We start from the raw sequence: 17,396 nt of genomic DNA, 5'->3' as shown, positions 1-17,396 counted from the left end.
CAATTTTTTGCATGCTAGCACGTTACACTAAGATGATCAACGTGGTAAACCTACTTGCTGAATATGAGCACGTCAGCAATTAAATTCTTGCATTATAATTCTAGGTTGAATGGCTGTAGACTCGTAGTCTGATTATATTTGGTTGCTGATGTCTGCAGAGCTGCTGTTGTTTCTGTTGCCGGGTGTCTTAATGTAGAGGCTCAGATGGTTTTGTGATCACTGACATCCGGCATCCGATTTCCTGAACAATTAGGACTCTGCCGGACACCTCTTCCTCTTCTCATAAAGATTATAAAGCTCACGTCACAGCTCACGTCTGAAGGGGGGTTGATCATGTATGAGGACCGATGAGGAATAAGGGAAAGAGTGCTACTTGAATGTGATCACACCCAGTATTCACTGGAGCACTGTAAGGAAACCGTGATAAAGATCCCCGGGAAGTTCAGGAATGCACCGCTCTCGGATTGGTTTCCACATCACTTATTTGCACAAAACGTATTAACTACCGACATTTTAACTTTATTGATTGTGTGTAGAGCGTTTACAGTCCTGCAGATACGTTTATTGACCAGCAGATCAATCAGCTACTATTTTGATCGTCAACTACTCAAAGCAGCTAAAGATCTCTGGTTTCAGCTTCTGTAATTTGAATATTTGCCAGTTTGATTAGAAACTTGGTTGACTAAACAAAACTTGCAGTTTGAAGCACTTAAATGTGAGTTCTTGTGCAGAGTAGATTTTAGGACACATAATGAACAACAGACATGAAGGAGTTAAAGTCTGTGACATGTTAGACTTCGTGTAAATGTTATCTTTCATGTGCATGTTAGTAATAGCACAGCCTCCCAAATCATCCCTCTTTATAGGACTGGTAAATACCTGCATTTGTTTACAGCTTTTATCCAAAGAACCTAATTTGTCTCATATTCAAACAACCAAATGGCAGCGAGGTGCTGGTCTGACCACCGGGAGCATGTGTGATTAGTGGACGACCTTCTCGACCTCCTGGGCCAAAGTGATCAGAATGATATTACATATCTGAAATGGTCAAGATGAATATGAACTATCATATCCATTTAATAATGTTCATGCTACTCCTCCCAGCTCCTGTGGTTGATTGTGCTTGTTTGACCCCAACGAATCATCTGCTGTGAAAATATCCACTTTAAAAAAGGCACATAACAGGAAACAGGAAATGCACACCCATCCTAGTGAGCTGCTGGCTCACAGGCAGACACCAAGCAAAGTGAAGGACAAATACTTGGTTTTAAACCGTCTAGACTCGGACATTAACGTCAAATCCATTTTTAATGAATGTGTAGCGGGTGGGGACGGGATGCAGAGAGCAGGAGAGTACAGGAGACGGACCTGACCTGCTCCCGAAAGGCTCCACTTTCACTTTCACAAGCTTTGAAGACAAAACTTAAGAGAGGATGTTTGGTGTAAAAAGAGGCTGTGCTGCCAGCATTCTTCTACTCCAATAGAAAAGCATTAAAACTCCTACAATGCGTTCACTTTCTGTCCACCTTTGGATGTCACAGTTAACCATTTTCAATGTTCTATTTGATCTACAAATATCTACTGGGTAATAATGTTGTTCCATTTTATTCTTTGGGCTGTTTCCTTGATGACCTTCCTGTGCATCGACCCTTCATCCAGCTGTGGTAAGTGAAGAATTATCCGTTAAGTCTCACACTAACGAGACTTTATTGTCATCAGGCTATTCCTCACATAAATTACATACGCAGAGTTCTGATACTGTCGTGCAGCTTCTGAATCTCAAGAGGCACCTTTACTAGTCGAGACGTACTTCATTACTTTACTGCTCTTTCTGTGTTTCCTTTGGGTTATTTATTATTCTGACAAGGAGAAATAATAATTTTAAAGAAACATACAGAACTACAAAATAAATATAGTTTGAATGTATGAAGATTTTGTTGTATATTGTTTTTTAAGGTGCAAACTAATATTGAGGTCAATTATTTTTCTGCATTATTGCTTATGTTAGTCTGGATTTATTTGTGCTTAAACTGCCAATTTCAGATGTTGCAGACAAATTACAGAGAATAAAATGTGTCTAAAATCAAAGAAACAAAAGCAAAGCTAAAAGATATACAATACAGCTCCAATTATCATAAGTGTTGATGTTTTAATGGTGTGTGTGATTCTTAACTTTACATCAATCATTTCACGTGTTTTCTCTGCAGATCCTAACTGTGCAGATAAGCCTAAATTCAATACATTCAGTCTGGTGGTGAAGTACGGTGACCCAACCTCTGTTAATTGCTCCGCATGTCAAAAGCCTAAGTTGGAGACACCTGAGGGACATTATGACGTAGTCAACACCACGCTGTCATGGAAGGTGGACAACTTGACTGAATGGAATCCAAATATCATGTGCTATTATAACATTGGTGGTAAACAGTGTTCCACCACCCTGTCTGTAACTGTCTACCGTAAGTAAACTTACTGTTGAACTGAACTCACTTTGACTCTGACATCTTCTTGCTTACTTTGTGTGTCTCTTTCTACATATTTCATAGTCTTTTTCCACATCTCTCCAGAGCCTCCAGAAAATGTGTCCTTCAGCTTGGCAAACCACACCGGGCCGATGTTTGAGGGGAACCAGTACAGTCTGCAGTGTGACGTACAGAACGTAGCTCCTGTTGAAAAACTCAATGTGACCTTCTACAGAGGAGATAAAGCTCTGGCTCACTTCCAGTCCAATAAGGCAGGCCACAAACCAGAGAGTGACGTCTTCACTCTGAGCATCAACACCAGTAAAGAGGAGGATGGAGCCCATTACTGGTGTGAAGCCCGGCTGCTCCTGGGACCTGAAGGACCTCAGCCGCCTCCAGTGGTCAAGTCAGAAAAACTCACTGCAACCGTCTACTGTGAGTCTGATTACAACAAAATTCATACATACATTTACAACACACGTAAAAGTGCCCGTTTGGTTTTCATGTTAGCTCTTGTGCTTTGATAAAGGAAGTATTTTCATCTGTCTATTCAGTAAGTTAATCAGTATTTTTTTCACTGGATATGGATCACATGACTACATGTTTGTGAAAGAGGTTGCTCATGCTGACAAACCCACAGGTTAGGTTAGGTTAGGTAGTTACTTTATTAATCCCCGAGGGGACATTTTTTCGCTACAGCAGCATACAGGAAGCAATAGATAATAATAGAATCATAGAAAGCAATAAAATAGCAGTAAAAATATAAAATATAAAATGCACAGTATATACAGTACAGTATATATATATATCTATATATATTATATACAAACAACCAAGAACACAGACAACAGTGTTATTGTTGTGTGATGGATTTTGCCAGAGGTGAGTTATTGTAAAGTCTAATTGCGGTCGGCAGGAATGATCTCCTGTATCGGTCCTTGTGACAGCGGAGCTGGAGGAGTTTATTGGATAAAGTGCTCCTCTGTCCCTGCAGCAGGTGGTGGAGAGGGTGGACAGGATTATCCATTATGGATAATAGTTTGTTCAGCGTCCTCCTCTCCACCACCTTTTCCAGGCTGTCCAGTTTGCAGCCAATGATGGAGCCGGCCTTCTTAACCAGTTTGTTAAGTCTGTTGGTGTCACCGGCTCCAATGCTGCTCCCCCAGCAGACCACAGATAATTATTTCCCAACTCTGCAGTTCCCACAGTTTTACTATTCTACTGCAGCAGGCGGATATCGTTTCAGTTCAAAATCTCCAAGTACCCTCTGTACACCATCTACTCATCACCAAACAGCAGACGAACAGAACTAGTAACTAGCTGGTGAACATAGTGGAGCATCTAGCAGCTAAAAAGCTGCACCACGTCTGCATCCCTGTCTTTGTAAAGACAGGAAAAAAAAAAAAAAAAAAAAAAAAAAGTTGTTTGTCAGGTGGTCTGAAACAGGATTCCAGCACATCTGTCTAAAGGGTGATAATAATTGTGATTAAAGCCCAAATGAAAAAAGTAGTCATAGCGAAAGTGAAAGTGCAGTGCAAGATCTGTTTGGGAAAGTACTGTAGTGAAAGTTGTTAGGTACTTTCCACTTTCCACAGTGTGTCAGTGCTCTGTTTAAATTTCAAAATAGTTTCCATTTTCCTAAAATACCAAGTTCTGTTTCTTCCTCCTTCAATCGCTGCACAGACGGGCCTCAGCTGAAGATGCCAGCAAATCCAGAAGTGATCCAAATCACCGAAGGAGACTTTCTAAACCTGAGCTGCTTGGCCGTGGGAAACCCCAGCCCCTCATTCAGCTGGACGCTCCCGTCAGATGTATCTCCCTCCTCCAATGTCAGCGTTCTCACCATCAACTCAGTAAACATTGAACATAAAGGACAGTATGTCTGTTACATCAGCAACAGCGTGAGGACGGTCACCGTGAACTTTACCGTGGATGTCCGAAGTGAGTTTTGCCTTCAATGATACATGTAGGGAGTCATGAGACTTTTTCTCTCATCTTTGATTTTCGGTGAGCGATTAGATTATTTGAACATGAATTAAAATGAAACAATTAGGTAGCGCTGTTAACAACTCAGACATCTGAAATGTGACCCCCGTATACACACTGCTTTGTAATACATCAGAAGCTAACAAGGTTTCATCTTTAACAGTGTGTTGTATTTTAAAAGCTTTTTTAAAGTAACTTAAAAGTGACAAAAGCTGTCAAATAAATATAGTGGATTAGAAAGTACTATATTTCCCGATGAAATGTGGTGGAGTGGAAGTATAAAGTAGAATCAAATGGGAATACTCAAGTAAGTATCTTGACACTACTTAACTGCAGTACTTGAGTAAATAGTTACTTTCAACTCTTGAGTACATCTGCACTGTAAAGATAAAGCTACAGCTGGGGGCTAGTTAGCTTACCTTAGCATGAAGACTGAAAACAGAAGCAAAAGGTTTGCTTGTCTCTGTCTGGCATCTTTAATAAATACTTTATAAAATATATATATATATTATAACAACATACCCACAAATGTGCATTAATAGTAGAGGTTGCGGTTTCTAACAGGTCTGTTTTTTTTTTTATACTTACTGCTCATTTCTGTAATTTATGATTTTCTAAATGTTGCAACTGTGTTGTCAAATGAAATGAAGATGTTTTCTATGTGCATGTGTTTTCTCAAGTTGCAGTGCGTTGACCTCTCAGGACCACCGTACATAACTCATGAGAAAGATTTACAAATGAGCGATCGCGACTGTTTAACTTCTCATTCAAAGAAAGTAATAAACGCACACTAACTGTCTGTGTGTTCATAGGTTCAGAGTTAACCCCGACCACGTTGCCACCAACCACAACCGCCAAACCAACCACAAGCTCAGCTGCAACAACCACAACGACCACAACGACTTCAATGACAACGGCCACAACGACTGCAAAAACAACCAGTAAGTCAAAGAATCGGGCCGACAGCATGGCAGTTCACAGGTTCATCATGACTTTTATGTTTCTTTTCTCTGTGCTGGTTTGAGTTCATACCCAAACAATGTATGAGGCTGTATGTTTCTAAGAACAACAAGATGGAAACCAAAAACTACCGTTGGGACAGAACAAGATATTTAATGTAATTCCTACGTAGCCCACATCTGATGTCAGTACAGTTCACGAAATACAATTAGAGGCAGACAGCTGTGTGAAATGCTTACCTTCTACAGTACCAATGTTTAACAGTGAAAAGGCATTCACTTTGTAAGCCTGCAGTGTTAAAGGATTTCTACTTTCCTGCCTATGCACACACAAAACAGACTGTAATAACTGATAAGCTAAAGTGGTTTTATTTTATAGAGTTAAAATCTGGAATTTCCAACAACAACATAGTGATGTTTTGCTTGTATAATGTCTACAGTCCTTAAAGTTTTGCACATTAGCATGCTAAGGTTTCACACTGGATACAAAGTAGATCTGAAGCTGACAGGATTGTCTATTTCTTCTCGGTATTTGGTCATAAATGACTACTGGAAAACGTGACCTGATGATGGTGCCAGATGAGGTCAGGGGGATTACCAAAATTGTTACAATTAATTAGGAGGAAGACATTAAGGTTTGTACCAGATTTCTTTTGCCAATCTGTGCAGTAAATGTTGAGATATTCCACTTTAAACCACAAATATGAACCTCAAAAGAGCTCAAGATCAGAAACGTACCAGTTTTAGGATTCATCCTCTGAGGATCATGAATGGACTGACAGACCAAGCAACCACCCTTATATGCCTAAAGCACTTTTTTTAAGTGTCAATAACGTTTTTTGTTTTTTTTCTGTTGCAATAATTGTGTTTTTTGTTTTTTTTCTGTTGTAACATTATGGTGCTGTTTTGTTCACTGAAAGACACAACATGCAGTACATGAAGGCCTCCCCGTGGTTGCACCAAAATACATATAAATACATCAAAATTATTGAAGAAGGACGTGAAAGTAACACGCAGGCTGCACCAGATGTTTCATAATCAATTCTACACATTTCATTTTGTTTGTACATTACAAGTGAGCTGAAATAAAGGGGAAATGTAAATGAACTCTGCTTCTTCACCACACTTTAGGCACATACTATCTCATATATATATTTATATGAATATTTTAAACTTGTGTCCTTGCATTGGAAAGTTGAACCACACACTGCAGTTTGTAGTCCACAGCTACCTGCACATCTGTAAGGGAGGACGGTGGAGAACGACAGAAAGAGAGGCCCTTAACTTGTTCCAGTGAGGCAACAGGACAAAATGTTCGATGCAATCAGTACTACATATAAATTGTAACATATACCGTATAAAAAAAAAGTCACACAATTGATTTCTTTACTCTCTAAAAAAATTGAAATATGAAGAGTTGTGAGACATAAAGTTAAAAGTAGTGAAGTACATCTGTAAAACTACCACTGTTGTGCTCCACCCAGTAAAAGAAAGCACAGCTTGTCAGTACATTCAGAACACAAAACACGAGGGACAATTTCATTCACAATGGATCGCATTCCTTCAACATGCGCTGTGAGAGTTACATAACCAGAGACATTGCATAACCATCAGAGGAAACAAACCAAGGAAATTATTGAGCCACCGACCAAAAATTTGTACAAAGGGGCTCTGTTACTCATAGGGGTGGATTTTACAGTGACCACTCTAAACCCCCTTAAACCTCCTATTAAGGCACTAAACAGTTCACTATCTCTGCTCCAACAACCCCGTCAGTGGAGCCGCTTCTGTGACCAATAATGTTTAAACCCCAAAAACTAATCTCTGTTCATCAAAATTACAGTAGTCATTTTTCAAGATATCCCAGAATGCCGTAAAGACCCACTGTGCAGGATTTTGGAGGATCAATTGTCAGAAGTGATACTCACAATTAGTATTTTAGTAGTGAGGCGGTATAACATCTCTAAAGCAGCGACTGCCTGTACTTCTTTTTTAAATGCTGGCTTTTCAAGTTTTTCGTTTCTGAATATAATTTGTAGTGTCTTAAAACATGAAAGAGGACAGCGACTTGCTACAGTTGCAATTTTTGTCATGATGAAATGGTAAAAACAACAACAACAAAAAGAGAGGGTCAAGGATTTGGCTTATTCAAATGTATGCTGTAAACTCGAGACAGGACATCTCCCATGTTTTGTCAATTCTTCCTGTCTTTTTCTCTGAGCGGTGTCGCCGTATGGAGGTGTTGGAAAACAGAATAAACACTGACTATCGTGCCTTACAGTGCGACTTCACAAGCTGAGGCTCCAGTGACACCATCAGCTGGCGTTAGTCGAGCTGCAACATGACGGTTCACAGAGCTGCAGCGTTCCCTGCAACATATTAAAACGGTTTTGGCTCGTCGTGGATCTTTGGTTTGAACTGGGCTTTAGAAAGAGCCCTTCGTATCTTCATAGGTAACGGGTACCCAGCAATGGAGTGTTCGTACAATATGTACTGTTTCCCATGATGGCTGCCCAAGTATATTTGGTGATCCATTTCAGTATTTTTTTTATCTATACATTTTTTTGCCTATCCAATGCGAATCAACACAATTGATTACCGAGTGGAAAATGTCCCCTCGCTCTCCTTCTCCCGTGTCTGCTATGCATCGTGTCAGTGTAACATTGGTTGACCTCCGCTCCGAGTGAGACACACAGAGATCAGAGGACAGAAACTGCTACCTGCAAAACTCCTGCAAAATACAGCAGAGACTGAGACTAAATTAGGAAATAACATAAATACCCTCGATTGAAAACGTAAAGAAATGCATCCAAATGCATTAAGCTGTTGTGATACAAAATGTGTTTGTTGAGTATCAATTTGTTATTGTTCACATTAAAAAATCTTATTCAGCTGGTTTAGGTGGAGCTCAGCTGTGTGAATCAATGTTACTAAACATGCTCTCAGACATTTTTCAAAGTAGCTCTGAAAGGAAAAAACTGATCTAGAGAGTGTCTTTTACGCTCCTCAAGGGTTTTACAGACACATTAAATGTTCTTAGTCCCTCCCAGCAAATTGACGGGATTGGTTCCTTGACGTGTAACGGGAGGAGGATTAGGGATTAGGCCCCAAAGGGCTTCTTTGCCTGGGGCCTCGTGAAATTTTAGGAGCCCCACTGTACATTACTCAAGAAAGGTTCAAGAATTTATCATTTGATTTTGAGTGCATATAGAAATCATTGGAAAAATACATTCAAGTTAGTTTGGGAATCTATTTAGGATTAGAATTTATTTTTGTGAAACTATCTAACTTTGTGACGTCCCACCTTCTCTGCCTGCTGCTTGTTTTGGCTTCCTAATGGGAAAAACAAGGATTTGTCTCTTCCTCTTGTTTGCATTGTGGCTCCAGAAAGTCTCTTTGTCAAGCAGGCTCCGAAAAGTTTCCTTTGTTTTCTGTCTTATTTGCAAGTGATTCTTTCCGCATCTAATTGACGACTCCCTGGTGTCCTTATCTTGTCTTAACCAACTCTGTATTACCATACGAAAGCAGATACAAAGGGCATGGGGGTGACTGTCTACTGTTTGTCAACTGTATAAAAGCTGCCCTAAGGAAGAGGACTGAAAGAAAGAAAGTTAGGAAAAGACGAGGACTGCGGAGGGACTGCTGGGGGAAACCAGGCTGGGGAGAGCCCGGCTGGGGCGAGGACTGTTGGGGAGGACTGCTGGACACCTCTCTTTGAGGGTGCATGTAGTTGCTCCTTCTTGCAAGAATAAATGTCTGATGTGTTTGATTTTGAACCAAGCCTCTTGAGTAATTTTTCCAACACACAGATAGGAATATCTCAGGACCCAACAGACAGAGTAGTGAAGGACATCAGGAAATGACATACATCTGAACAAACTGAGCCTCAGCCTGTTTAAGGGACCGAACCTCTCTCTCCTCTCTTCTCACAGACAAGTTTGGTTTTACATTTTGCACCTGCCATTGAACCACATTTAAAGATCTTGATTCATTTCTTGCATTTCTGTATTTTCTTTCTCACACTGCACTGTAACTTTTATCCTATTTTTTTTTTTTTTTTTAGCTTGCTTTAGTTCTTTTATTTTAATGTTTTAATCACTGTTTTTAATTGTTTGTCATTTTCTTTTGCATGATGTTTTGATGCTTTTAATGGTTTTATGTGAATCACTTTGAGTTCCTGTGTTCTACAAATAAACTTGCCTCGCCTCGCCTCGCCTCGCCTGTCATATACACTGAACTCATTATGGACCTACTGTACCTGATTAACATTATTTATGTTTTGTCTACATTTAACTTGATTAAACTTCAAGTGTTCATGTGGTATTTTAAGTCTTGTCGCTGACCTTAGGACAGTTTGTGACACATTGTACCCATCCAGTCTCAACAATCCTTGTGAAGCCCCTCCTGTAATGCCTGTTTCTAATTATATGTTGTGTTCTGAGACAGTGCTTGCTGTGAAAGAAATCACTGCTAAAATTACGCAACAACTGAAAAAAAAAAAAAAAAAAAAAAAAAAAAAAAAAACGTGCACACCCTTTTTCTGATCTCTTTATCTCCAACAGTTTTAATATCACACTCTTTTATTTGCATCACGCGACTGACTCAACATGATTTCCCCCCGTTTAATACTTTTGATTGTGTCTTTGATGCCTTTGATGCCTGGCCTCTGTGGGTACGATTGTGGTGAGTCATTTTAAACATTACAAACATTTGTTTTTAAATATTACCATACCTGTTGCAGCCTATTAAACATGTTATTGTTGCTTTACTTTACATAGACAGACCCTTTGCTTGTTGTCACTATAGCTATGGCTATAGATAGTGGTGAGTAGTGAATACAAAAAAAGAAGGAAATATTGTTCTATTCACTTCGCTACCTTTATTGACATCTTACTTAATAACTTCAATTAAGGCTAACCCTATAAATTATTATTCATTGCAATAGATAAAACTTACCAACGGTGTATGAAAAAGTTATTATCAGCTCTACAATGAGCTTAAAGGAGCCTTTTTTCTGCATGAATACGTGTAATGGAGTATTTTTACCAGGCTGTAGAAAGGGATGACATGACTGATTGCTGGAGGAGCAGCAAACCAAACAGTCATTCCAGCTGTTTTGCACAGAGCTGCTTTACATGTCTTTCATGCCTGTCTTGCAGATGAACACTGTGCAGACAAACCTGTGTTCGCCCCGTCCAGGCTGGTAGTGAAGTACGGTGACCGAGCCTCCGCCAGGTGCACTGCATGTCAGCATCGTTGCGGGAGTACACGAACGGATATTTTAGCATCGGTCGGGGTGAAGAGAATGGATGGAGAGATGACATTGTGGACTATGGACAAGATGACTGAATGGGATCCATCTGTCATGTGCCACAACATTGATGATGATGATGATGATGGTGGTAAACAGTGTTGTACCAAGCTGCCTGTAACTGTGTACAGTAAGTGACCTTGTTTCTGAGTAAGTTGTCGAGTGTTGAGTTGTTGAGCGAGAAAAGATGTTGCAAAGTGATTGGTAGATGTCCTTTAGAGCAAAGTTCTTACTTATACACTTATGGGATTGAGGGTATAATCGTGCAACCCAGGATCACACTACTACTGTAATACACCTGCCAGTCCACTGGAGGACAGCGTGACAGTGTCACAGCTAGGTGTCAAAAACCGTGTGGTTTTAGGGAAACAAAACCACTTGTAAAACCACGTGTTTAGGTTTAGGAAAGAACAAAATGTGGTTAGGGTTCGGTACTAAAATGATTTGGTTAGGATTAGGAAAAACATTCTTTCAACAAATCTACGTCACTTCCTCGTGGTCTCAAACCCTGGACACGAGTAAAAGTCTGCTGTATCCATCCCACCTCCCAATAATAGACTTATACTTGATGAGTTTACTGTCAGTATGTACTGCTGCTACCCTCACAACGTAAGTAGGTCTACAGCTACGGATTGCGACGGATACGACCAAGTTCAAGACGCATTTTTATGATGAAGTAGTATGTCCCAGTTGTATACATACTAGATGCAACAGTACATACATTTTAAGAGTAATCCACCTGCTGTACGTACTACACGTAAAAAGAAATAGTATGCGATTTGGAACGCAGGGTAAATCTTTTCCTGCATACTAAATAGTTTGGTAGTTTGGGTATTGGAACGCATAGTTTAGCACTTTTATACTTTGTCCAATTATGTCCTTCCCATTCATTTCCTCACACTACCCGTGTCCTGTGATGTGTCTACTTTTTGAGGCGAGACCAACCATCACACTGACAGTCTGTCCTCCAGTGGACTGATTGGTGTATTACAGGCTTTGGTGTGATGTTGGACTGAAATTTGTCAGTTCTTCTTTCTTTCAGTCCTATTTTTGTAACGGCTTGATTTCATGAGGCAAAAAAGAACAAAACAACAAAAGATATCCATGAATTTTCCTCCTGATCCTGGTGAAGATGTACAACTACATCTTTATCACTCAATTAACATAGCTCCATGTCATATTATAATAGTAAAAAAACATGCTTTTCACAGTTCTGACATTGTATTGTATGCTTTCTCTAAGAATTGTATATCCAGGTATATATTTGGGAACCTGGTCCTTCCCGCAAATTATATTCATGCAGACAATTTGAGGTATTGATCATGTCTGGATTTCAGTTTCCTCAGACACAGAAAAATAACAATCTGGCTTCATAAATGTGAAAATGGTCTCAGAGATGGCATCGAATACCTTCTAATACCTTCTCTTCTCATAGGGATATTAAGTATTTTCATTATGTCACCGTGCGTGTGTGCGTCCATCTCTTTCTGCTTGTCTTTACAGAGCCTCCTGAATCTGTGGCCATCAGCTTTGTTGGGCCTTGGATTGAGGGTGAAGAAAACACTCTGATGTGTATTGTTCATGATTTCGCTCCTGTTGCAAACATCATTGTGACCTTCTATAAAGGACAGACAGTACTGGGTGAACTCCAGTCCGACGACACAAGGAAGACACCAGTGACTGAGCGGTTCTACCTGAACGTCACCATTACTCCACCGGATGACAGGGAGCCGTACTGGTGTAACACTGAACTAGACCTTGGGCCCGAAGGACCACAGCAACCTCCAGTGGTCGCGTCAGAAAACAACATAACCTGGATGTATGCTGATGTTCCGAACTGCACACCGATTCACAGCGTCAGTTTGTGCCTCATGCACTTAATTTGTTTTCTTTTCTTTTTCCTGTGAAATCTCTAGACATGCCAATATCAATAAACACAGTTATTCAGATGGAAAAGCTGCCTGCTGTGTACTTAATTTTCACAATGTAATACTGAAACTCAACTAACAGAATATAAATGAATAAAAAACGACGTTGAGTCTGTCTGAAGATATTTTTTGTTTTCTCTCTTTTGAATTTATTGAATTTGAGATGGTCTTTTAGCAGTTTTTCATGTGTTGATGTGAACTTCCTGTTCCCACTGTTTTTTCCCTCCTCCATTCACTTCATTTTTTTCACACTTCTTTGGCTTACTCTGCAGAACTGAAAATGTATGAGAGTAAGTAAAAACAGGCTACGGTATGTGTTAATGTGGTGTGGCTTAAAACCACAAGTACCCCCAGTCTTCAAACTGTTTTCTCATGGTGGTTGTCATCATCATCATCATCATCATCATCATCATCATCATCATCATCCTCTTTGCATACTTAGAAGTCCAACGAAAGTTTAACTCTAGAGAATTTGTTTCAAGGCTATAGTATGTAATATTTATGTTTAAGTGGATATTTCAACTGCTGAGATTCTTTTTATCAGTTCATCTTACATGTAATTATATAATACTGGTGTTGTACCACTAGAGGGTAGAAGACTAATTTCTTCCACTCAGGTCACATTGTTTGTGTTTTTCTCTGAGAACTGGAGGGTTTTAGAAATCTGACGGCATTTAAATTGTACAAACATACATTAAGAAGCTGGTACTGACAAGAAGTAGCAGTACAGTTGCTACATTTGTATTAAGCCAACTAAAATATAATATTTTGACCCTTTTTAGACATTTTATTTTAAGTTACATACACCAAAAGAATGAAAAAACATAATCAGTGAGTATTATGTCTTGGTAGTAATTGTATTCACTTTATCATATGTGAATGCATCATGTTTGTGTTTTTTCAGTCAATTTTTTTACTTTTCATTTTAATATGAATACAAATTGAAGATATAAAATGCCGTCCAGTCGAGATTACAATCGAGGCAGAAATTGTGTAATTACGTAATTGTCTAAGCTCATTTCCTTTCATTGAAAAGTTGACCTTCTTCCAGGTCACACAGAAAATAAACAGGATTTTGCCATTGTACGACAGTTTTTAGGCCTTCAACCTTTCTGCTGTACTCGGGTCTTTCGTTGCATCAAAATGGCTGTGAAAACAGGTCACGAAAGACCCCAGGACAGCAGAAAGGTTAATGGCTTCCTTAGTCATTATTATGAATATAATTAAAATATTATTCACATTAATACTTATACTTGACAAGTTTTTTTTTTTTATTTAGTTTTTTTTTTATAATAAAAAGCATTTATATTTCCCTCCTCAAACAGCAATGGCAAGCTGCCCTGCTGCCACACTGTGTATTCACACTTCCACTAAGGGAACCTACAATACACATTCTTTTTATATAAATATGATCAGATTATGAGATTTTTTTTTTAAAAATAATAAAAAAAATGAATTCATACTTTTCTCATTTTCCCTTTTAAGATAAATAATTGTAATTAAACAACATTGCTCCATCCATCTCCAGTTATCAGCTGGGAATCTTTGCTACTGTCTTTATTAAGGAATGACAGAAGTTACTGTTTTGGCTCAGGTTTGCAAACTGACGTTCATTGTTTATTTAGAAGCCGTGTACAGAAGAACGTTGCCAATTTAGCTGGAGATTAAAATGCTGTGAGGAAACTTTCACTGGGCTTCGGCCAAAAAACAAGGTGTCAGACAGTTAAAAACATCCATATATTCCCTTTAAATTCAGTCATTCTAATTTGACTGAGAGCTTTATGTGTCACTCATGACTCAATGACATGACCTCAGTGAATATATGTAGTGACAAAGCACAGTACATGAGCTATTAGTTCTTCTGAAGATCAGGTGATTTCAATTCCAGTTTATAAGTTCAGTAAAACTTTCCAAGAAGTCCCACGTCATCAACAATTCATTGCTTCACTTCCACTTCTGTTTATTTTGCAGAATTAGAAAACTGACTTCAAATACACTGTTAGAGTTCCTCTTACAATGTGGGGTCATGGTATAGTGTGCTTATAAAATGTGTTGATTTGTCTGTAGGCCTAATTTTGAAGGATAAAACATTTGCATTGAATAAACTCTGACTTTGAACAGATAGGTTGAAAGCTGGTTAATCTTTAACCTTCCTGCTGCCCTGGGGTCTTTCGTGACCCGTTTTCACAGCCATTTTGATGCAACGAAAGACCAGCAGAAAGGTTCATATATATCATTTCCTGATCTAGCCTCTATGTTTATGTTTCATCACACTGTTAAACTTTAGCACTACTGTTGTTGCCTAACTGTTCCGCAGTCACAAAAAACGAGTTTAGACAAGAGTAGTCCCACAGTCTAACTGTGAAGGAATCAACATTTCGGAAAATACACTTACTCACTCTCTTGCTGATAGTTAAATGAGAGGAGTGATTCCACTTTCATATGTATATGGTAAGTTTAAGTTCAACATGTTATATCTTGTATATCTAATATATACAAACCAAAAAAAAAAATGTAAACATGACCCTAAAACTAGAACTAGTGGAATCAGGGGAGTCAACGGCTATATTAGCCTGATTCATTTGTTAAAAGTGCAATGTGTAAAACGTAGGTCTCATCTTGTTATACCACTTTTTACCTTGTTGTCATTAACTGCACTAAAAAATAATTTTAAATTGGAAATCAGAATGCCTGGTTTGTTTGCCTCGATTTAATAGATAAGCAAGGATACAAACTAATTAAGCTTGTCACTTACATTGAATATAAAAGTGAACGTACAACGTAGCTTCTAGGTCTGAAAAGTGAAGCCAATGCAGAAGTGCCTTAAGGTGCAATACCACTGAGGGCCATTAGGAGATGGCTCCTATTCAACTTCTCATACCGACCGAAGCGACTCGGAGTCCCCGAAGAAGGTCCTCACTCACCAGCAGACGACTGTGAGCGATCACACGTGATGAAACACCGTTCCAGGACTGCGAACCAGCATTATACGTGCAACGCTCTCCTTTTGTCTGCCCTGCCTCTTCTTGTAAAACAAAACCTGGTTACTTCCTCGCCCACCTCTAAGCCTCCTTTCTACCCACTCACAATTACCAGTAAGCTCCCCTCCTGTGCTCTTACAAAGCCGGCAATTTTTTTTGAATCCCTCCTCCCACTCGCATCCATATATAAGCACAGCTTCATTATATTCTAACGAGCTACATCACATGAATATCAACTGCATTACATCAAACATAATTCTGTATTTTATACTAAGTCAATCAATTTTTTCCCCTCAAGTCATTATGGTGTCACGGGAGCGTGTCTGGTTTGATTGACAGGTCTCCTGTGCCTTTTTGAGAGCCAGCTCCCAGTGGCCTTCAGTGGTATTGCACTAGGCTTCAGTTTTCAGACTTGAAAGCTCCATCCATTTTCATATAGAGTCTATGGTCACGCCCATTCAACTTGAGGGAGCACATGTGCCCCCAGTGTGACTTTGAAATGAGCTTCAGAAGGTTTATTTAAAGTGACTGTAGCAGTGGTTAGTGGGCTAACATTAGTGTCAGCTCGTTTTCTTCTACTTTCACTTGCAGCTAACTTGTTGCATCTCTCAAATACACAATACAACAACCAAACAAGAGATTGGAAAAATGAGTTGAGAGTTTTATAGAGTATGTTACCCTACCCCTGAGTGCACTGAGGCTTGTCTGTGAATCAGATGTGTGTCAGCTGTACACACCCTCTAGATTAACTTAATGTGAGGACTAAACATGTTGAAACAAGCTTTCAGCTTCTATACTGCTGCGCAGCTCTCAAACCTTCCTAAAGACAACAAAGGTGTTTCAATCATAGCCAGTCTCAAATCTAGACTTAACATTTAACTGTTCTCGTGTTTTTTCTTCAGCTGATTAAAAGCACTCTACTTTTTTTCCTCAGATGGCCGCCAACCACTGAATCTGGTTCTTTTGGAGACTTCTTCCTGTTAAAATATGTGTTTCCTCCCCGCTGTTGGCAAGTGCTAGCTCAGTGGGGAATTGTTGAGTCTCTCTAATACAATAGGATTGTGACCTTAGTATGCAAAGTGTAGAGATAACTTGTACTATGATTTGGAGCTAAATAAATACAACTGAATTGAATTTGTCCAAAAAAGAAAGCCTTTTCACAAGAACTCTCTTGTTTAAATATTGATATTGAATGGAAAAAATGAATTGTGAATAACTTAAGTGTTAAAAAGATATGCAGGATCTTTTAGGCTTTGCCTCTTATGTCCTGATCCATAATAGATTTTGTTTAACTGGAGAAGGAATTAATTCACTATGTTGTTTAATCTGTGTTGCAAGTACCTTTGTATAATGAATTTAAACATTTCAAGACAACACCTTCAGGATTTTGAAAATGTAAACACTCATTTAAAAAAAGTGAATGTTTGACTATTCCAGTTGTGTGGTTCTGCTGCTCTTCTCTCTCGACCAAGTGCCATTCAAATATCTGGACCTCTTCTGGCTGCAAACTGGAGTGCGAGGCGACCAGAATAGACAGACTAAAAATAGCGAGGCATAGAGGAAGACTACATGAAAATTGAAGATCACTATTAGGCAGTGAAGGATTAAAACTCAGATAGGAAGGCAGGGAAAAAGTTCTTCAATCTGAGGGTTTGAAATCTGATCCTGTGCAGGGCTTCTCCTGGTATGAAGTGGAGGAAGGGCTCACAGGAAAGACAGGAGGAAAGTCTGCTTTTGGCCCACTCTAAAACTAAACATTTGGCTCTGTCTGT

At 39.2% G+C, this 17,396-nt stretch overlaps 1 protein-coding gene across 1 annotated transcript; it reads left to right on the top strand.

The window, feature by feature from the left end:
• Positions 1 to 1,136: 1,136 nt before the first annotated feature.
• LOC138615792 (intercellular adhesion molecule 2-like) lies at positions 1,137 to 5,745 on the top strand. The gene is made up of 5 exons (XM_069689619.1): positions 1,137 to 1,664; positions 2,208 to 2,456; positions 2,565 to 2,894; positions 4,143 to 4,400; positions 5,258 to 5,745. Exons 1-5 carry the CDS (start codon positions 1,592 to 1,594, stop codon positions 5,467 to 5,469), a joined length of 1,122 nt encoding a protein of 373 aa, XP_069545720.1. The 5' UTR covers positions 1,137 to 1,591; the 3' UTR covers positions 5,470 to 5,745.
• Positions 5,746 to 17,396: the final 11,651 nt, after the last annotated feature.

Source organism: Brachyistius frenatus, unplaced genomic scaffold (assembly GCF_029030835.1).
Source record: "Brachyistius frenatus isolate BFR_SWC_R1_liver_20210118 unplaced genomic scaffold, ASM2903083v1 Contig_7, whole genome shotgun sequence".
Taxonomy (NCBI): domain Eukaryota; kingdom Metazoa; phylum Chordata; class Actinopteri; family Embiotocidae; genus Brachyistius; species Brachyistius frenatus.
Note: the sequence above shows the minus strand (reverse complement) of the source record. Positions and strands in the feature narration are given on the sequence as shown.